General features: G+C 43.0%; 1 protein-coding gene across 2 annotated transcripts in view; it reads right to left on the reverse strand.

Moving 5' to 3' along the window:
- Nucleotides 1-22205, reverse strand: part of LOC138656666 (bifunctional heparan sulfate N-deacetylase/N-sulfotransferase 3-like) — an 857911-nt gene that overhangs the window by 480113 nt on the left and 355593 nt on the right. For both annotated transcript variants that reach the window (XM_069743761.1, XM_069743762.1), the window contains one exon: nt 6250-6337. In XM_069743761.1, the coding sequence (XP_069599862.1) occupies nt 6250-6337 (88 nt within the window). The remainder of the gene's footprint in view (nt 1-6249; nt 6338-22205) is intronic.

Genomic DNA, 22205 nt, shown 5'->3' on the forward strand with positions numbered 1-22205 from the left:
TGAAGTTTGCAAGAGAGCATTTGGATTATCCTGAAGAGTATTGGGAGAATGTCATATGGTCTGATGAAACCAAAATAGATCTGTTTGGTAGAAACAAAACTCGTCGTGCTTGGAGGAGACAGAATGCTGAGTTGCATCCAAAGAACACCATACCTACTGTGAAGCATGGGGGTGGCAACATCATGCTTTGAAGCTGTTTCTCTGCAAAGGGACCAAGATGACTGATCCATGTACATGAAAGAATGAATGTGGCTATGTGTCGAGAGATTTTGAGTGCAAACCTCCAAAGATGAAACGTTGATGGGTTTTTCAGCATGATAATGATCCCAAGCACACTGCCAGGGCAACAAAGTAGTGGCTTCGTAAAAATCATATGAAGGTCCTGGAGTGGCCTAGCCAGTCTCCAGATCTCAACCCCATAGAAACCTTTGGAGGGAGTTGAAAGTCTGTGTTGCCCAGTGACAGGCCCAAAACATCACTGCTCTAGAAGAGATCTGCATGGAGGAATGGGCCAACATACCACCAACAGTGTGTGCCAACCTTGTGAAGACTTACAGAAAACATTTGACCTCTGTCATTTCCAACAAAGGATATATAGCAAAATATTGAGATGAACTTTTGTTAATAACCAAATACTTATTTTCCACTATAATTTGAAAAATAAATCTTGCCAAAAAAGACACGGTGATTTTCTAGATTTGTTTTCTCAATTTTGACTCTCATAGTTGTGGTCTTCCTATTATTATTATTATTTATTTATATAGTACCATTAATTCCATGGTGCTGTACAAGAGAAATTGGGTTATGTACAGAGTTATAGATATCATTTGCAGTAACCAAATTTACTATGACTGACTGGTACAGAGGGGAGGGGACCCTGTCCTTGTGGACTTACATTCTACAGTATAATGGGGAAGAGACAGAACGTTGGGGGTGCAGCAGGTCTGGTGGTGGTGACGCGGCAGGTCTGGTGGTGGTGACGCGGCTGGTCTGGTGGTGGTGACGTGGCAGGTCTGGTGGTGGTGACACCGCAGCTCTGGTGGTGGTGAGGAGGCAGCTTGAGTGGTGGTGAGGTGGCAGCTCGGGATGTGGTGAGGCAGCAGCTCAGGTGGTGGTGAGGTGGGAGAATGGTTATTGCAGCCTGTACGCTTTCGTGAAGAGATGGGTTTTCAGGTTCCTTCTGAAGGATCCAAGGTTTGTGAATAATCGGACATGCTGAGGCGTGGAATTCCAGAGGATGGGGGGTATTCGGGAGAAATCTTAGGGGCAGTTGTGTGAGGAACAAATAAGTGTGGAAGAGAGTAGGAGGTCTTGGAAGGATCAAAGATTACATGAAGGAAAATATTGGAAAATTAGTTCAGAGATATAAGGAGGGGACAGGTTGTGGATGGCTTTGTAGATCAGTTTTAGTAGTTTGAACTGGATCCGTTGGGGAATTGGAAGCCAGTGGAGGGACTGGCAGAGGGGAGAAACAGGGGAGTAGTGAGGAGAGAGGTGGATTAGCCGGGCAGCAGAGTTGAGGACAGACTGCAGTGGTACAAGAGAGTTAGCGTGGGAGGCCACAGAGGAGGGTGTTGCAGTAATCGAGGTGGGAGATGATGAAGGCATGCACAAGAGTTTTAGTAGATTGTGGCCTGAGGAAGAGACAGATTCTGGCAATATTTTTGAGTTGGAGGTGACAGGAGGTGGCAAGAGTTTGAACGTGCAGTTTTAGGAAGTGAGAGGTGAAGAAGGAGGATATGGCTGATAGACACTCTGGGATTCTGGACAGCAGAGAGCTGACATCTGGGCAAGAGAGGTAGATCTGAGTGTCATCCGCATACAGCTGGTACTGGAAGCCATGGGACTTTATGAGTTGTCCTAGGCCAAGGGTATGAATGGAAAAAAGTAGGGGCCTAGGACAGAGTTTCAGGGACTCCAACAGAGAGAGGGCGGGATGAGGAGGTAGTTTGGGAATGGGAAACACTTATGTGCGGTCGGAAAGGTATGAGGCAATCCAAGACAGGGCAAGGTCTTTGATGCCAAGGGAAGAAAGAATCTGTAGCAGTAGGCAGTGGTCAACAGTGTTGAAGGCAGAGGACAGGTCGAGAAGGAGGAGGATGGAGAACTGTCTGTTAGCTTTGGCTGTAAGTCTATTAATTTTGGTCAGGGCAATATCGGTGGATAGGTACCAGAAGATAGTAACATAGTAACATAGTAACATAGTTAGTAAGGCGGAAAAAAGACATTTGTCCATCCAGTTCAGCCTATATTCCATCATAATAAATCCCCAGATCTACGTCCTTCTACAGAACCTAATAATTGTATGATACAATATTGTTCTGCTCCAGGAAGACATCCAGGCCTCTCTTGAACCCCTCGACTGAGTTCGCTATCACCACCTCCTCAGGCAAGCAATTCCAGATTTTCACTGCCCTAACAGTAAAGAATCCTCTTCTATGTTGGTGGAAAAACCTTCTCTCCTCCAGACGCAAAGAATGCCCCCTTGTGCCCGTCACCTTCCTTGGTATAAACAGATCCTCAGCGAGATATTTGTATTGTCCGCTTATATACTTATACATGGTTATTAGATCGCCCCTCAGTCGTCTTTTTTCTAGACTAAATAATCCTAATTTCGCTAATCTATCTGGGTATTGTAGTTCTCCCATCCCCTTTATTAATTTTGTTGCCCTCCTTTGTACTCTCTCTAGTTCCATTATATCCTTCCTGAGCACCGGTGCCCAAAACTGGACACAGTACTCCATGTGCGGTCTAACTAGGGATTTGTACAGAGGCAGTATAATGCTCTCATCATGTGTATCCAGACCTCTTTTAATGCACCCCATGATCCTGTTTGCCTTGGCAGCTGCTGCCTGGCACTGGCTGCTCCAGGTAAGTTTATCATTAACTAGGATCCCCAAGTCCTTCTCCCTGTCAGATTTACCCAGTGGTTTCCCGTTCAGTGTGCAATGGTGATATTGATTCCTTCTTCCCATGTGTATAACCTTACATTTATCATTGTTAAACCTCATCTGCCACCTTTCAGCCCAAGTTTCCAACTTATCCAGATCCATCTGTAGCAGAATACTATCTTCTCTTGTATTAACTGCTTTACATAGTTTTGTATCATCTGCAAATAGTGATAGGTTGAAGAGAGGGTTAGGGCTGGAATGAGGATGTTAGAGAGGTTGGGGAGCAGGTGGGAAGGGATGGGGTCAAGTGCACTGGTGGTGAGGTGTAATTTGGAAAGGAGGTGAGTTAGCTCTCCTTCAGTGATGTTGTAGAGGGAGGTAATTAGGGAAGTGCAGAGGTCTGGTATATGGAGTGGTTGGGGTAGTGGAACAGTAAAGGTTTGGTTGATCTTGTTTTTGAAGTAGGTGGCGAAGTGCCTCGAAGAAATGAGGTGAGTTGGAGGTGGCAGTGGTGAGCGGAGGAGAGAGTTAAATGTGCTGAACAGTTGCTTTGGGTTGTAGGATAATGAAGATACAAGGTTTGTGAAATAGGTCTGTTTAGCTGAGGTGAGGGCTAATTTGAAGGCAAGAATAGCTTGTTTAAAAGCAGTGAAGTCTTCTGGCAGGCGTGTTTTCTTCCAATGCCACTCATCCTCCCTGGATGCTTGTTGAAGTTTTTTGATGAGATTGTTATTCCAGGGTTGTCTATTGATTTGTTGCACTTTGCCATGCATGAGAGGGGCGACTGAGTCTATGCCTGATGTGAGTGTGGAGGTATAGAAAGCGGTGGCGCTGTCCATGTTGTAGAGTGATAATATGGAGGAAAGGAGTAGAAGAGAGTCTGAAGGTTTGTGAATGTCTAGGGGTGCCAGGTTTGTGCGAGGACGTGGTTAGAGGACAAGGATGAGAAGATGAGTTGATGGTGGTCAGATAGGGGGAAGGGAGAGGTTGTGAGATTAGATAAGGAACAGAGGCGGGTGAAGATGAGGCCAAGTGTATGTCCGTCTGTGTGGGTGGCTGTGGAGGACCACTGAGTAAGTCCAAAGGATGAAGTAAGGGCCAGGAGCTTAGAGGCTGCTGGATGGCGGGTGTCAGTAGGGATAGTAAAGTCACCCATTATGATGGTGGGGATGTCAGCAGAGAGAAAGTGAAAGAAGCCAGGTGGAGAATTGGTCAATGAAGGCAGTGATGTCAATTACAGGCCTCTCTCATCTTTTTTAAGTGGGAGAACTTGCACAATTGGTGGTTGACTACTTTTTTCCCCACTGTAAATATGTTTATACATTACATGACACATGAAATATACTGTTTCTGTCAGGCACATTTACACACCAGGGATGTATGCAAGGAGTGCAGGGCATTGAACTGGCCCCCTTACCCCTTACAGATGTATGGGGTCATATATTGAGAGATTTTGGCCAACAACCTCTCTCGCTCAGTAAGAGCATTGAAGATGGGTTATAGCTGGGTCTTCCAGCATGACAATGACCCGAAACACAACCAGGGCAGCTGAGGAGCGGCTCCATAAAAAGCATTTCAAGGTCCTGGAATGCCATAGCCAGACTCCAGACCTGAATCTAATACAAAATCTGGGAAGGGAGCTAAAACTCATTGTTGCCCAGCGTGAAACTCAAACTCTGAAAGATCTGGAGAAGATTTGTATGGAGGTGTGGGACAAAATCCTTGATGTCATGTTTACAAACTTTGTCAAGAACTACAAAAAATGTCTGACCTCCGTAATTGCAAGCAAAGGTTTCGGTACCCAATATTAAGTTCTGTTTTTCTATTGTACTAAATGCAAATTATTATGTAAAACTCATAGAATGTGATATTTTGGCATTTTTTTTAAGATTCTGTCTTTCACAGTTGAAATGTACCTAAGATAAAAATGACAGACCTCTCTAATCTTTGTAGGTGGGAAAACGTGCAAAATCGGCAGTGTATCAAATACTTATTTTCTCCACTGTTTATCTCTGCCTCTTGGGAAATGCAATCTAGATGCGTAGGGGATGAGCTGGCAGGAAGTTTTAGACGTAAACAATAGCAAACAGCAAAGATGGTTGCAGGGGACTGAAGTGGAATTAAAAATTAAAATTAAAGTAACAGGAGGGTTTGGGGCTCATTGCAGGGTAAGACAGAAATTTTTTCCTCTTTTTTCTTTTTTTTTGTACTAGGAAAAATGTTACATATTTGCAGAGCTAAATTTATTGCTGAATACTGGCTTTGTCTGCAGCCCTGTGGACAGTGACAGAAATACATTGTGACAGCTAGGGTTGAGCGACTTTTACTTTTATAGGATCGGGTCGGGTTTCACGAAACCCGACTTTTTCAAAAGTCGGGTTGAGTGAAATCGGCCGATCCTATAAAAAAGTCGGGGTCGGGGTCGGCCGAAACTCGAAACCCAATGCAGTGCATTGGGTTTCCAATGGTTCCCAGGGTCTGAAGGAGAGGAAACTCTCCTTCAGGCCCTGCGATCCATATTTTAGTGTAAAATAAAGAATTTAAATAAAAAATATAGCTATACTCACCCTCGGACGCGCCCTGGTACTAACCGGGAACCTTCCTTCCTTCGAATCAGCGCTTGCAGGACCTTGCGGTGACGTCGCGGCTTGTGATTGGTCGCGCGACCGCCCATGTGACCGCTCGCGTGACCAATCACAAGCCGTGACGTCACCGCAAGGTCCTGCAAGCGCTGATTCTTAGGAAGGAAGGCTGCCGGAAAGAAGCAGGGCACGTCCGAGGGTGAGTATATTCCTATTAGGGTGAGTATATTCCTATTAGGTATATACTCACCCTCGGACGCGCCCTGCTTCTTTCCGGCAGCCTTCCTTCCTAAGAATCAGCGCTTGCAGGACCTTGCGGTGACGTCGCGGCTTGTGATTGGTTGCGCGAGCGGTCACATGGGCGGTCGCGCGACCAATCACAAGCCGCGACGTCACCGCAAGGTCCTGCAAGCGCTGATTCGAAGGAAGGAAGGTTCCCGGTTAGTACCAGGGTGCGTCCGAGGGTGAGTATAGCAATATTTTTTATTTTAATTCTTTATTTTACACTTAAATATGGATTCCGATACCGATTTCCGATATTGCAAACATATCGGAACTCGGGATCGGAATTCCGATACCAGATTCAGAAGATCGCCGACTTCATGGCCGACCCCACACAGGGGTCGGGTCGGGTTTCATGAAACCCGACTTTGCCAAAAGTCGGCGAATTCTGAAAATGGCCGACCCATTTCGCTCAACCCTAGTGACAGCATATAAAGTTGTGCTAAAGCTCCACTAGGCTACATCTGGAAAACAATTGCCACATTGTGACTTACCTGTATGGTAAAACTTTCCAGAAAATCCCAGGTTAAATGTAAAATTAGTTACTTTTGTTCTAAGCAACCTCTGAGTATCCAGAAGAGCCTGCAAAATAGACAATTATCAGAAAATCTCACATTTTGCCTTAAAGAATCATTTTAGTAGTTTTTTTTTTTTAATCACTTTCTGTTATCTATCAGTAATATCAGTACAGTGCATTCATTGAAATACTTATTGGCTGCAGTCTTCTGCATTTCCATTGCAGTCTCATAGACTCTCATTTAGAGAGTGACTTCCATTCATGATGAAAGAGAGCAGCACTGAGAACAGCAGAAGATGGAGTCTGGTAAGTATTTTGATGCTTACCTAGAGCCTACATTACTGACAGCTAACAGATAGTGAAATTAAATAAACTGCTAGAAAGGTACTTTTACAAGATTATCAGACATAAATGCATAACTATAATAAAAATACAGACTTTGTCCTCAAGAAGTCTTCAGAGACTTTTAAATCTAGCATATACATTTTTTGACATGTTTGTTTCTACCGAGAACATAAAACATCAAACTCTCTATAAGGTATATTGGTTATTTATTTATTGAAATAATCTGTGTAATAGTAATAATGATAAAAATTAAACTTTTGCTGTTTGGAAAGTGAAGAAGCAATGAATTCTTAAAGCCATCAAAAATTATATGGTGAGCAGTTTTATGGGTTTTTATATTTGTCCTGTGCAAAATATGGTTCGCAGGAACAAAACAGTATACATGTAGAATTGACTAGACAAGGAGATCTGTGCTGTATATTTGCAGTAGCAGTAGCATAGGCAGCAAAATCCAGTATCAAATTTGATGGACAGGCCAGGAAATATGCGGCTGTCTAGGGCAGGCACCCTCAGCAACAGAAAAGCATAGCTGCAGAAAACATTGAATTGGCAGGACAAGTATGACTATCAATAGCAACAATGGCAGTGGCAGTAGCCGCAAAAGCAGCAGCGGCAGCTACTGCACAGTATGGAATATGAAGGGACAAGCAAAGGGATGTCGGCCTGTGTAAGGCTAGCACTAGAAGCGCAGGCAACAGCAGAAACACAGTATAGATACAACATTATGTACATGCAGGAGATTATGGCGGGAGGCTTGTGGCCGCAGAGCAGTGTAGAAAGTAATGGACAGACAGGCAGATATTATGGATGATCTAATCATTGTCATCACCGTTGGGTGAATGAAAGTCGGCTTTGATTACTGTCTGATTCATTTTGTCAAATGTAAGGTTTTCCGCACTTGTCAAGGACAATTTGGGGAAATCACAGGCTGGACAACACAATATGCCAATATACAACTGGGTCAGTTCTCATGCTGGTCCAAGCTCCAGATGCCGCTGTCCATAGGGTCAGGGCTCAGGGTATCTGCTGGAGAAAGGACAGAGTGCCTGGACAATTGAACATAGTTGTTCAGGCAGTACATCTCTGTTTCCTGATATGCAAAAATTATCTGGTCAATTATGTCATATGCTAGATGGGAGGGCGGTAATGTCATGATGGGGGCAGGCATGCGGCACTATTGTTGCCTAATGGCATTCTGTGATAATCTAATGACTTTTGAATCATGTGCTCATGTGCTTGACACCTACGGTTATATGCATTGTTTTTGTCCCAGCGATGCTGTTGCTCTTCAAGAGTCTCATTTGTCCTTTGTCTTCAACGTTGTGCCTTTGCTGCTTTCCTTTCATTGTCATTGGCGTATTTTTTATGAGGAGCCATGTTGGCATTGATATTTGTTTTTTAAAGGGGTTTTCCCATGAACAAAAGTTAATTTTAAAAATTGTGTGTCTGACCATGTAGCGAACATACCACAGCTCCTGGGCAGGGGAGGAAGCAAAAGACAATACTGACATTAACTCAGGAGATCGCAGAGGATACATTTTGCGAGGTAAAATATTTTTTAAAAACAGTCAGTGAAATATGTTACCTCACAAAATGAATCCACTCTGATCCCCTGCTGTAATGTCAATATTTTTGTCACGGAGTTACCGTGACAGAGTAGTACCAGAAGACCGCAGCGTCTTATGGCTCCTGCTCCACCACTGAGAAGAAGCACTTCTCCAGTGTATTGAATGTGTTTGTTTTCATTCAGCAGGACAGTGGTTAATTGGTAATCCCTGCATTCAGCTGCGCTTGCATAGCCACACCCCTCTCCTATAAAAGCTAGGCCTTCAGGCCAGATCCTTGTCTGAGATAGCACTTGCTATATAGACCTGGAGTAGTGAAGAGCTGGTGTCTCCAGAGCTGAAGGAGTTTATTGTGCGACAGTTGTTTGGTTTGTACGCTTGGAAATTCCTCATCCTTACCTGCCTTATTTTCTTCCCTCTTGCTTCACACCCTGGTGAATATCTCTGTTATTTGTGAGAGTATATTATGTGTGAGTGGAGTTTTCTTTTACCCTTGTCTTGGTTCCCCTGTTTGTCAGGTTGGTGTACTGCGGTATACGGTAGCATCTCTCTTCCCCGGGTGGGGAAGGGGACAGACACATGGCTGCAGTTAGGAGACAGGGCAAGCGCGGAGGCCCTGGCATCCTTGCCATCTGAGGTATCCCAGGAAACAGGGTGAGTTAGGGCACCCCCTAGTGCTAGGGCCAGGAAAGGTGCCCCTGGTCCCAGTTTACTCGCCAGTCCAATTGTGAAAATTGTCTTTTGCTTCCTCCCCTGCCCAGGAGATGTGGTATGCTCTGTACACAATCAGACACACTCACCTCTGTGTCTAAACATACCACAGTTCCGGGGCAGGGGAAGAAGCAAAAGACAATACTGACATTACAGCAGGAGATCGCAGAGGATACCTATTGTAAGGTAAAATATTGTTTAAAAACAGTCAGTGAAATATTTCACCTCACGAAATGAATCCACTGTGATCCACTGCTGTAATGTCAGTATTAACTTTTGCTTCCTCCCCTGCCCAGGAAATGTGGTATGCTTGGTAAACAGGCAGAGACAGTCAATTTTTAAAATGAACTTTCGTTCTTGGGAAAACCCCTTTAATGTGACCGACTTCTACTGCCTGTAAATACTGTAATGATTCTTCTGCCTGACTTCTACTGCCTGTAATACTAATGTAATGATTCACTGACTGTCGCCATCTTTGTACAGAAGGAGTGTATGCGCAGTTTTAATGTGACTGTTGCTATTTGTCTGCACAAAGATGGCGGCGATCTGATTTACTGCGCCTGCGTGTATTACGCGCAGGTGCAGTGAATCATTCAGCTGATCCCGGCAGCGGCATGTTCGCAACGGTGTTCCGCTGGTGGTACCGAGCAAGAGTGTGTGTGAGTGTGTGTGAGTGTGTGTGAGTGTGTGTGAGTGTGTGTGAGCGAGTGCGTGTGAGTGTGTGTGTGGTGCTTATAGAGTGTGTGTGTAGTGAGACGGTGTTCCACTGGTGGTTCCGTGCAATAGGATGGTACCGGCAGCAGTTTCCATATTGAGACACCCATCACTTGGGTGTCAAAATATGGCGGTCGGTGAACTTCCTCCACTTGGAATGCTGCGATACGGTGACATCTGGACAAAACAGGAAATGAAAACATTACAAGGCAATTATATAAATAGATACTATAATCACTGTTCTCTATGACTCCCATTCAGAAGCCAGTGAGCATTTCTTACTTTGCCAAAACGTAGTGAATCTGCAATGTTCTGGGAATTGTTGCACACTGCAATCCCAGTTGTACTTGAGAGCCACACAGCTTGAGATTTACTGCTTGACGCAGAGGAGAAACCCTCTTGCTTTATGGCTACTGTCCCCATGCACATAAAAACAATGATATAAGTCAGTCACAAGTTTGTATACATGCTATATATAGAAACATGTTCACACTGTGGCCATTTAACAGGGAAAACCTCAGCTAGAAATCTTAGTTTTTGACCATGCACATAAGCTGTAAACAGTTTGGCAGTGCTTAAGCTGATTAGCCTAAAAAAAATATTAGACGGTTGGTAGTGGACCCAATGGGCCATAAATACACTGCTCAAAAAAATAAAGAGAACACTTAAATAACAAAATATAACTCCAAGTAAATCAAACTTCTGTGAAATCAAACTGTCCACTTAGGAACCAACACTGTTTGACAATCAATTTCACATGCTGTTGTGCAAATAGAATCGACAACAGATCGAAAGTATTGGCAATTATCAAGACACCCTCAATAAAGAAGTGGTTCTGTAGGTGGGACCACAGACCACATCTCAGTACTAATGCTTTCTGCCGGATGTTTTGGTCACTTTTGAATGTTGGTTGTGGTTTCACACTCATGGTAGTATGAGACAGACTCTACAACCCACACAAGTGTCTCAGGTAGTGCAGCTCATCCAGGATGGCACATCAATGCGAGCTGTGGCAAGGTTTGCTGTGCCTGTCAGCGTAGTGTATGGAGGCTGGAGGCGCTACCTGGAGACAGGCCAGTACACCAGGAGATGTGAAGGAGGCCGTTGGAGGGCAACAACCCATCAGCAGGACCGCTACCTCAGCCTTTGTGCAAGGGGGAACAGGAGAAGCACTGTCAGAGCCCTGCAAAATGACCTCCAGCAGGCCACAAATGTGCATGTGTCAGCACAAACAGTTAGAAACTAACTCCATGAGGATGGTCTGAGTGCTCAACGTCCACTTATGGGGGTTGTGTTCACAGCCCAGCACGCTTGGCATTTGCCACAGGACACCAGGATGGGCAAATTCTCCACTGGTGCCCTGTGCTCTTCACAGATGAAAGCAAGTTTACACTGAGCACATGTGACAGAAGTCACAGAGTCTGGAGTCTCCACGGAGAGTGATCTGCTGCCTGCAACATCCTTCAGCATGACTGGTTTGGCAGTGGGTCAGTAATGGTGTGGGGTGTCATTTCTTTGGAAGGCCGCACAGCACTCCAAGTGGCTCACCAGAGGTAGCCTGACTGCCATTAGGTACTGAGATGAGATCCTCAGACGCCTTGTGAGACCATATGCTGGTTCAGTTGCCCCTGGGTTCCTCCTAATGCAGGACAATACCAGACCTCATGTGGCTGGAGTGTGTCAGCAGTTCCTGCAAGATGAAGGCATTGTAGCTATGGACTGGCCCGCCTGTTCCCCAGACCTGTATCCGATTGAACACAGCTGGGACATCATGTCTCACACCATCCACCGTCACGTTGCACCACAGACTGTCCAGGAGTTGGCGGATGCTTTAGTCCAGGTCTGAGAGAAGATCCCTCAGGAGACCATCCACCACCTCATCATGATTATGCCCAGGCATTGTAGGGAGGCCATGCAGGAACATCAAGGCCACAAACACTACTGAGCATCATTCCATTGTTTTGAGGCATTTCCACTGAAGTTGTATCAGCCTGTAGTTTGATTTTCCATTTTGTTTTTGAGTATCATTTCAAATCCAGACCTCCATGGGATATTAATTTTGATTTACATTGATCATTTTTATGTTTTATTGTTCTCAAAGCATTCAACTGGAATATTTCATTGGAATATTTCATTCAGTGATATCTAGGATGTGTTATTTGAGTGTTCCCTTTATTTTTTGGAGCAGTGTATATTGTATTTTTTGAGTTACAAGACAAGTTCATGGATTTGCCCATGTACTCCACTATGTGAGAGCAGGTATTGCACACCCATTTCTTTGAGAAACAACACTGGGTGGGTATCTTCCAGTGAGGCTGAGTGCACACATTGTCAAGGACAATTTTGGGAAATTACCTGCTGGACAAGATAATATGCCCATATAAAACTGGGTCAGTTTTCACACTGATCCAAGCTACTGTCGCAGTTATCCATAGGGTCAGGGCTCAGGGTATCTGCTGGAGAAAGGACACAGTGCCTAGACTATTGAACCTAGTTGTTGAGGCAGTAAATCTCTGTTTGCTGATATGCAACAATTATCTGGTCTGTTAAGTCATGTATACTGTACTAATTGCTCTCTATAACTCCCATTCCAAAGCCAGAAAAAAATAGCACTTTTAAAAAATTTTTTTTAGAAAGGGTCTAACATGGCTATCCGACAGTTGATCATCACTATCAGTGGTGATTTCATCATCAATTTACCCTTTTCACTTTCCATGTCTGTGCTTGAGGTAACTCAATGTCCCCTTCTACTTCCACCTGCTACTGCTCCTTCTCCTCCTCTACGCTATGTTGCAAGAAAAATTGTCCCTGAATATCTCCAATTGAGGAAGGGTGGCAAAGAACATGCCAAGTAGCTAAATCCCTTGTTACCTCCTTGTGGGTTTTTCCAATATAAGTATGGAGGGTATGATATTGTTGATGCCACAGTTGTTCCCAATAACAACTTTTCATATGCTCTTCGGAGGGCCAAATGAAGGAAACATACATCCCTAATCAGTTGCAAATGTTGGATTTCAATTTAACCCAAGCTTCATTCTGTCTTCTGCAAGATGTAAGCAGACTACTATACTCACTTGGTGAGCTGTAGTAATGAAGCTGCAGGCCAGGCTGGACACATGCTACAAGTATGTGGAACTGCAAGCAGGACATACTGTACCAGAAGTCACAGAACCAGGAGGTCAGAACAGAATGGATGCAATGCCCAGTTACACTCCTAGCCCAAGCTATAATTTTCTTTGAGGTTAAATAATTTGTGCAATCAAGTTTAGAACATGCACTAACCAGTCAGTATGACTTACTTTGCCAAAACGTTGTGTACGTTGTACAATGTCCTGGGAACTGTTGAACACTGCAATGCCCAGTTGTAATTGATAGAGAGTTACACAGCTTGAGATTTGCTGCTTGATTCAGAGGAGCAACTCTCCCGCTATATAACCCTTGGCACCCATGCACATACAAACCAAAGAAATACATTGTCCATAAGTTTGTATACATGCAACATATAGAAGCATGTTCACACTGTGGCCATTTAACAGACATAACTTAAGATAGAAATCTTAGTTTTTGACCATGCACATAAGCTGTAAAGCTGTTTGGCAGTGCTTAGTGATTAGCACAAAAAGATTTGAGGGTTGGTAGTTGACCCAGTGGGCCATAAATTTATTGCAGTGCACTTTCGAGCTAAAAAACTAGTTCATGGAATCGCCTATGTTCTCCACTATGTGAGAGCCTGTATTGCACACCCATTTCTTTGACAAACAATAGTGGTTGGGTATCTTCCAGCGAGGCTGAGTGCACACATTATTTCTCAAGTGGTAATGGTATCTATTAAGTTGTATGGCAGCAACTGCACAAGCAACTTGCTGCATGGCATTTATTGCCTATGCTCATTAGCTGTAAAACATCTTGGAAGTGCTCAAACTGAAAAGAATGGAAAGACAGAGGAGAGTACGAGGAGGTGGATATATGCTGCCTTGTATAGAATCAGACCTAGCACCAAACCATGAAGGCTTTACATGGTTGCTATACTGAATCACTGCCGTTCAAAACATTGAACCAGTAGGCTATGGAAGACAAGTCCCTGTCCATATTTGTTGCTCCACATGTCAATGGTGCAGTGCAATTTTGAGCTCAATTACAAGATCAGAAAATTTCTCACATTCTCTTGCACATAGGCAACAGAGTGGTCATCTTTCTGTAAGAAATAATAGTGGTTATGTATCTTCCAATGAGGCTGAGTGCACACCTTCATTTCTCAAAAGGTAGTGGAATCCACTAAGTGAAATGGCAGAGAATGCATAATCAACTTGGCCAGGTGGGAGATCAGTTGCCACACCAGCAGATGATTGGGTGCATATTAATGTTTCTTGGACACACAATCAGAATGAGATATTTGACGGTATTATAAGATGGAGGACACCGAGTACAAATAGTAGATGATGATGACACCAACCAGGTACTACCCAAGAATGTGGTTTAGCAACCAGAAAGATAATCATAAGGAGAAAAAGGCATAGTTTGAGCCTTGATTGCCAGTTTATATTTTCCTCATGTGCAGGTTATGCTACTACATGTGCTGATGGAGAGCTGTAGTGCACAGTTGCTTAATGCTAGGATGTTCATTGTTTATTTTTCTACCATGAAAAACATTTTCACAACTTAGAGGACCACAGACAGGACTTGTTACTACCATGAGCAGAGGTTTCAGGTGCTGTTAAACCTTCTCTACCAACAGCAGATACGGTATTACCTACTGCTGAACTGACCAAAGAATAAGTATATCAGCTATTGGAAAAACATTTGGCCAGATGTTGGCTCCACTTTTTATCACTGATACTACCACCTTTCTCCTGCATTATGAGTCCTAGTTCAGGCCCTTCACACAGTCGTCATCATAATCATCCCTGAATCAGCAAACAACTGTCATTGTGTTGTAAATCTCCTCAACTCCTTGCCCCTCCTGATTCTTACATCTAGATTTTAGTCAGAGTCCCACTGCCATCTCAGCTGCCTTTTGCCAGTGCCCATAGTACCACAGTTACCAGAGCCATGACTACCACCACCAATATAGTTAGGTGTTTTGAGTCTCGTTCTGCACCTCCTCTTCACTCATCTAATCTAAGTCCGAATCCTGAATGAGTTTCTCAACCAAAAAATTTGGTTGACAGTAGTAGTAGTGGAATATCATCCTAATCACCTGGTTAGCTGTGGATTAGGGTAGGTGTGAAAATATGATGGCGCATATGGGGCATTTACCCTTTGAGCAGCATTAGGGCAATGCTGTCAGGTCTCCTCTTTCAATTAACTGCAACATCTCCGAGGAGGCAGCATTTTGCTGCCCTCAGGAGGGGGATACAGCTGTTATCAGAACTAATAAAAGCGATCAATGTGGTTATTAGTGATGAGTGAATGTACTCGGATAACAGCTTATTTGAGCACGCTCGGGTGTTATCCGAGTATCTTGGGCATGCTCGTATATTATGTTTGAGTTCCAGTGGCTGCATGATTTGCAGCTGTTTGACAGCTTCAACACATGTGGGAATAACAAACAGACATGTGTTGTGTTTATCTAACAGCCACAAATCATGCAGCCCTGGGGACTCGAACATAATATATGAGCATGCCCAAGATATTTGGATAAGATCTAAGCATGCTCCGATAAATCATTATGTGTGGTGTGGTGGTCATAGTTCAGAAGTGAAAACAGCAGCAGTTTAAGCTCATAGAGATGGTGTGGATGCAATATTTTACAGTTTAGGACAGTATGGAATCAATTCACCGTAAGCAAGGAGCACAATGAGGTACAATTACTTTTTCAAAGTCACAGAATAGGGCAGATATTTTTATTCAGGACCATTATAATGACATTGTTATTTTTAATAACACCATGTTGAAATGTAGAAGACCAGAGAAGATGAAAGTTTGCAGAGATGAACTGTGAAAAGTTTATATTTGTCCGAACAAGAGAGAGGAGAAAATAAGGTACAGGTATGCAAATGTTTATTTGTGATCGTGAATACATCTCATTAGTACTGTGGTTTTTGTACAGTATAATCAACAATCTGATGATGGCTGTTAACAATTCCCAGCATCTTATTATCATTGTTAAGGACATACTAGAAAGTTGTAGAGTCATGCAATATAGTTTTTTATTGAGATGAACTGACATTGAAATTGATCCTTGTATTAAGCCATATGTGCAGCTAGAAATAAGTTTTTCCCTAATATGGGGCTTTTTACCTTCTTGTAGAACAACATGTTAGGTTCTAAGCTGGACTCTGTCATGTCCCATGATTTGAGAATCAAGTAATTTATCATTGTATTGTTGTTATACTGCTATGCAATCAGGTTACTCTTTAGAAGTTTGTCCTGTCTCTCTCCCTGTAGCCTGGCTCTGATGTATGTAACTCCTCCCTTCTTCCCCAGTTAGTGTTTGTCAGCCATCATTCAAGGTTCATCTTTGCACATCCCTGGTTCAGCATTTTTTTAACTACTGTGGCTGTTGCAGCCACAGATGTTACTAAGTGCATAATACTAAGTGCAAACTCCTTGAGCAGCATGTCCATGGTCAACTTTCCTCCCACCTCTCATCTAACTCTCTCCTTGACAACCTCCAATCTGGCTTCCGCCCCCACCACTCCACCGAAACTGCTCTGATCAAAATGACTAATGACTTACATCCAAAGCTGACAGACAGTTCTCCATCCTCCTCCTTCTCGATCTGTCCTCTGCTCGACCACCTCCTAATGCTACAGATTCTTTCTTCCCTCGGCATCAAAGGCCTTGCCCTGTCCTGGATTGCCTCGTACCTTTCCGACTGCACATTTAACATTTCCTACTCACACACTACCTCCTCACCCTGCCCCCTCTCTATTGGAGTCCCTCAAGGCTCTGTCCTAGGGCCTCTACTTTTTTCCATTTCTACCATTGGCCTAGGCCAACTCATAAAGTCCCATGGCTTCCCGTACCACCTATAGGCGGACGACACTCAGATCTACCTTTCTGGCTCAGATGTCGCCTCTCTTCTGTCCAGAATACCGGAGTGTCTGTCAGACATATCCTCCTTCTTCAACTCTCGCTTCCTGAAACTCAATGTAGACAAAACCGAACTCATCATTTTTCCCCCCATCTCGCGTATCCCCCCTACCTGAACTATCTATTATAGTAAACGGCATCACACTCTCTCCCGCACCTGAAATCCGCTGCTTCGGGGTAACTCTCGATTCTGTCCTGTCCTTCAAACCGCACGTCCAAAGCCTTGCCACCTCCTGTTGCCTCCAACTCAAAAATATTGCCAGAATCCATCCCTTCCTCAGCCTGCAATCTACTAAAACTCTTGTGCATGCCCTCATCATCTCCAGCCTCGATTACTGCAACACCCTCCTCTGTGGCCTCCCCGCTAACTCCCTTGCACCACTCCAGTCTGTCCTCAACTCTGCTGCTCAGCTAATCCACCTCTCTCCTCACTTCTCCCCTGCTTCACCCCTCTGCAAATCCCTCCACTGGCTCCCAATTCCCCAAAGAATCCAGTTCAAACTACTAACACTGATCTACAAAGCCATCCACAACCTGTTCCCTCCCTATATCTCTGAACTAATCTCCCACTATCTTCCCTCACATAATCTTCGATCCTTCCAAGACCTCCTTCTCTCCTCCACACTTATTCGTTCCTCACACAACCGCCTCCAAGATTTCTCCCGAATATCCCCCATCCTCAGGAATTCCATGCCTCAACACGTCCGATTATCCACCACCCTCGGATCCTTCAGACAGAACCTGAAAACCCATCTCTTCAGGAAAGCCTACTGCCTGCAATAACCATTCTGCCACCTCACTGACCACCCAAGCTGCCGCCACGTCACCGACCACCCGAGCTGCCGCCACGTCACGGACCACCCTATCTGCCGTCACGACCACCCGAGCTGCTGCCATGACCACCCGACCTGCCGCCTCCCCACCACCAGTGCTGCAGCACACCAACCTCCTGTCTCATCCCCACTATCCTGAAGAATGTAAGTCAAAGTGTCTAACATGCTTGATTTATCATGTAGAATTCAATATTTTCATAAATGTAGGCTTTATATTATTGTTTTACCTTGTCTAACTTTCTGACATAAATCTTCTCCTGAATTCTGGTAAGAGTAGCACTTTGCCTCATAAAATTTCCTTAAGTTGGTCTTGGGAGGGAAGTATCCACCTCTGGTCCAGAAGAATCAATATTTTCATACAGGCATGGACTGGGGCTGAAATTCAGCCCTGACATTTGAAATCACACAGGCCCATGCTGTCCCCACCCCCAAGCACCAGATGGGGATATATTACTAATATTACTCTAGATGTAGGAAAGTAAGATTTGCTACAAGACCAATATTTCTAATGATACCCGTGGCATGCTGGGGTAAGTGATGGAGTCAGCCACTTTGTGCTCCGTTACAACTCTTAACAGTATGAGTGTCTTGAGAACATGAATTCTGTTAACAACGTAGCCGACAAGGGGGCCCACAACCAGACAGGCCCTTCTGGCATTTGCCAGAATTGCCAGATGGCCAGTCCGGCCCTGCTTTCATAGCATATCTTTGAAAGAAGCCATTAATCCTTCAAAGCATGAAAAAAACCTGAAAACTTGTGGCAGTCTGACACAAATGTAAAGAGTCAGAACGGTATTTTGGACCTAAAAAATGGGATTTTACCAGTTAGAGGTGCACTTTATAATAGACGGCTTTAGAAAGAAGACCTCAAGAGGATAATCCAGATGTTAACCTAAGTAATATTTTTAATGATTTCAGAGAAAATTTGAAAATTAGAAAACTTGATAAGATTTAATTCTAGCCTACTAATTCTAAGAAGCATAATTCCATTTCAAAGGTTGTGCCCAGTCTCTCATACAGCAAGTTCTGGTGCTTCAGGTAAGACTAAATATGCATATCATTTATTTTATCGCTGTTAAACACATGTCTATCTTTAGCAGCTCTTAGCTATTCTGTATGCAGCAATTTAATTTATGTTTCCTTTCCAAGGAAAGAATTTAAATCAATCTAAACCTTCTTAACTTTTTTATTTTGAAAATCAAAGCCTGCCATGCAATTACTGAAAGTGAAAACCTAGTTAGAGAGAAGGTACAGCCGTAGTCAAAATTAACAGCTTTAGTTTGTTTTGACAATGCTGCCATAATATGTATACTTTTACAAATACTAAATTATGTGGAATGTGTTTGAGAGTGTCCAATAAGATAAATATTTTGTACTCGGAGAAGAAATTTGAGCCATCCAAATAATAAATCATTTGAACATTGTTGTCTTCTGCTAACAATATATTTACAATACATTTAGCTTTATAACCTTAATAAGTTATGTCTCTTTTTGCTTTTTCACATTGATTTTTCTTCAAATGCAGTTTTGCAGTAAAGTATTTGTCAATAGAGTTAACCATGTGGCTACATCATTTTACTGTATATAAATATTTAATAAAGTGTATGTAAAATAATTTCACTGTCAAATCCAATTGGAGTAATATAGTTAAAACATAACTTTTAATATATATGTTTTAAAATATCCAAACTGCAAAACCAAACAAAACAATAAAATCTCTCACAGGGCTATTGGATTAATTGACTTCATCAGATGCTTTGATAATTTCTATCAAGCAGTTAGATTATATTAGATCCAAATAATGCCGAAAATTGAATCCAAGTAGATGACTCAGAGAGTATTGGCAGATTGCTGGCCGCATTCATGCTGACGTTATTGAAATGTATCATAAGAATATATATATATATATATATATATATCTGACCAATGCACTGCCAGCTCCTGATGACCCTTTCTTTTAAATGTTCTTTTTATTGAAAAGTTAAAATGTGATAACAATGAACAAAGGTATGCTCTATGACATTAATTAGAGCTATTAACATTTATAGTAACAGTAGATAAGTGCCTTTATTCTAAACGAAAAGAGACTTAGGTACTTTAAGTCAAAAGAGCTATAACTCACTCTAAAAAATATAGAAACCTTGAATAATCAAAGAAGAAGGAGAAAGATGTTTAGGAAAGGGTAGGGTGGATAGGGAGTGGTAAAGGTACGAGAAGGAAGAAGTTGTGGAGGTAGGGGTATAGGGGGAGAGGGAGGTAGCACCCCCTGGGATCTGCATTTAAGATTGAGCTATGACTAGTGATGAGCGAATATACTCGTTACTCGAGATTTCCTGAGCACGCTCGGGTGTCCTCCGAGTATTTTTTAGTGCTCGGAGATTTAGTTTTCATCGCCGCAGCTGACTGATTTACATCTATTAGCCAGCATAAGTACACGTGGGGGTGGCCTGGTTGTTAGGGAATCCCCACATGTAATCAAGCTGGCTAACAGATGTAAATCATTCAGCTGAGGTGAGGGAAAACTAAATCTCCGAGCACTAAAAAAATACTCGTAGGTGACCCGAGCGTGCTCGAGAAATCTCGAGTAATGAGTATATTCGCTCATCACTAGTTATGACACAATTTTTAAGGTACGAATATTATTCCATTGGGTAGTAGTGAAGAAAAAATAATTACATTTTTGCACAAAAATTTTGTTTTAGCCCTAGATTTAACATTTTCACAGAAGAAGTGGGTAAAATTGGCGCCAGTACTGCTTAGCCATACAGTCTTGGTAGGGGTGGAGCGCTATTTGTCTCCTAGAGCAGAGATTTTTCTAGAATAGGTTTCAGACTTCATATACAGAGCCCCCTAAGTGCTAGAGAGCAGAATCCCCCCCTCAAGTGACCCCTTTTTGGAAATCCTACCCCTGCCAAATGTGAACACTAAAGTTGGTTTATGCACACTGGGACTCAGAAGGGAAGGAGCATTTGGATTTGAGAGCACAAAATTCGCTGAATTTCTTTTTGGGGGCAATGAGCCATTTTGCTATTCCAGAGCCTTTGTACTACTAGTAACATGAAAGCCTTCTATATTTCCATTAACAGATAACGGACCTGAGTGGGGACTTGATTGAGTTGAAACTTTTATTAGGAACATTTTTCATAATGTTTAAGATCACATTTATCCGGCGCTCTATGCTGAGCAAATAATTTGGGGTTTCCATTTAAATCTCCGAGTGACGTGACAAATTAAACCCCCGAAGGATTCAATCATTATAATGAGGCAGCAGAGTTACTCTAGGCTCCGTCTAGCCTCTGCTCAGTTTTATCCTTCCTTTCAGAGGTGCACAAAACTATATTGGATCGCATTTTTATGCACACATAAAAAGACATACAATACACTACCGGATCACAGGTCCTATGGCATTCACAGTGCCTCCACCTGCTTCATTTTAGGGAATCTTCCACCGGCAGTTGTATGTGAATCATGTATTTCAGAGATTTACACGGAAACCACAGTGTAAGCGCTCAGTGTAGAGCGCAGGATAAATGTGCGCCAAGCCTTACTGCGATCTATGGGAGGCAGAATGAACAAAAACTAGCATTTTTAGGATTTTTTTTTCTTCGTCCTGCATGTGGTAAAATTGATAAGGCAGTTTTATTCTTCAGGTCAGTACAATTACAGCGATGCCAAATTTGTATTGTTTTTATGTTTTGGTGCTCTTACACAATAAAAACTTTTCTAGAAAAAATAATTATTTTTGCATTGCTTTATTCTGAGAGCTATAACTTTTTTATTTTTCCACTGATGGAGCTTGTGGTGTTGATGTTGCCTTTTTGGGGGACAAGATGGCATTTTCAGTGATACTATTTTTATTTACAGTTACCCGTGGCACAAAAAGTACCATTGAAAGTTGATAGGGCAGACACCCGAATGGATCGTCGCCATCACGGGGACGTGCGATCGGTCCGAGATTATCCAGAGTCGCAACGCTTATGGGGAGAGCGCGGCAGGGGGGAAGCTGCGGAGGACCATCCCGACGCCGCACCCGGGACCCCTGATTGGTTTCGGTCTGATAAATGCACGCATCCCTGGCAGTCAGCGCTCGTTTGCACGTATTAGCTCTAGAATTACCACAGTTATCCGTGTACATTCATCTTTTTTATCGTATTTTATTCCACTTTTTCCAAGCAGTGTGATGAAGGCATAGGATGCTAATTTTTTTTGTGTTTTTTTATGGCACACACTGAAGGGCTCAACTAGCATAACACTTTAATTAATCAGATTGTTCCAGATGCGGCAATATCAAACGTGTACTATTTTGGTTTGTCTAAATTTTTTTACACAAAAATGTGTATTTATTAGTGGATTTTTTTTGTATTATTATTATTAGTATTATTATTTGGTAATTTTTTTTTATATTGCTTTTCCTTTTTTACCTAGTCACTTTATGGGACTTTCACATTTTTTTTTACTTTATATGAAGGTATAATGCATTGCAATGCACTAGCATTATACCAGGGTCGGACTGGCCATTGGGCAGTTCTGGCAAATGCCAGAAGGGCCGGTGGCAGTCGTGGGCCACTCACCAGTGCCAACTCCCCCCGCCACCGATTCACCCCCCGCCAGCACCGCCGCATTCAACTATACCGGCGTCTATGACATTACATTCTATGGGGGCTGTGCTATATTACATTCTATGCGGGCTGGCTGCATTACATTCTATGGGGGCTGTGCTGCATTACATT

This window comes from Ranitomeya imitator, chromosome 1 (assembly GCF_032444005.1).
Source record: "Ranitomeya imitator isolate aRanImi1 chromosome 1, aRanImi1.pri, whole genome shotgun sequence".
In the NCBI taxonomy this organism is placed as follows: Eukaryota; Metazoa; Chordata; class Amphibia; order Anura; family Dendrobatidae; genus Ranitomeya; species Ranitomeya imitator.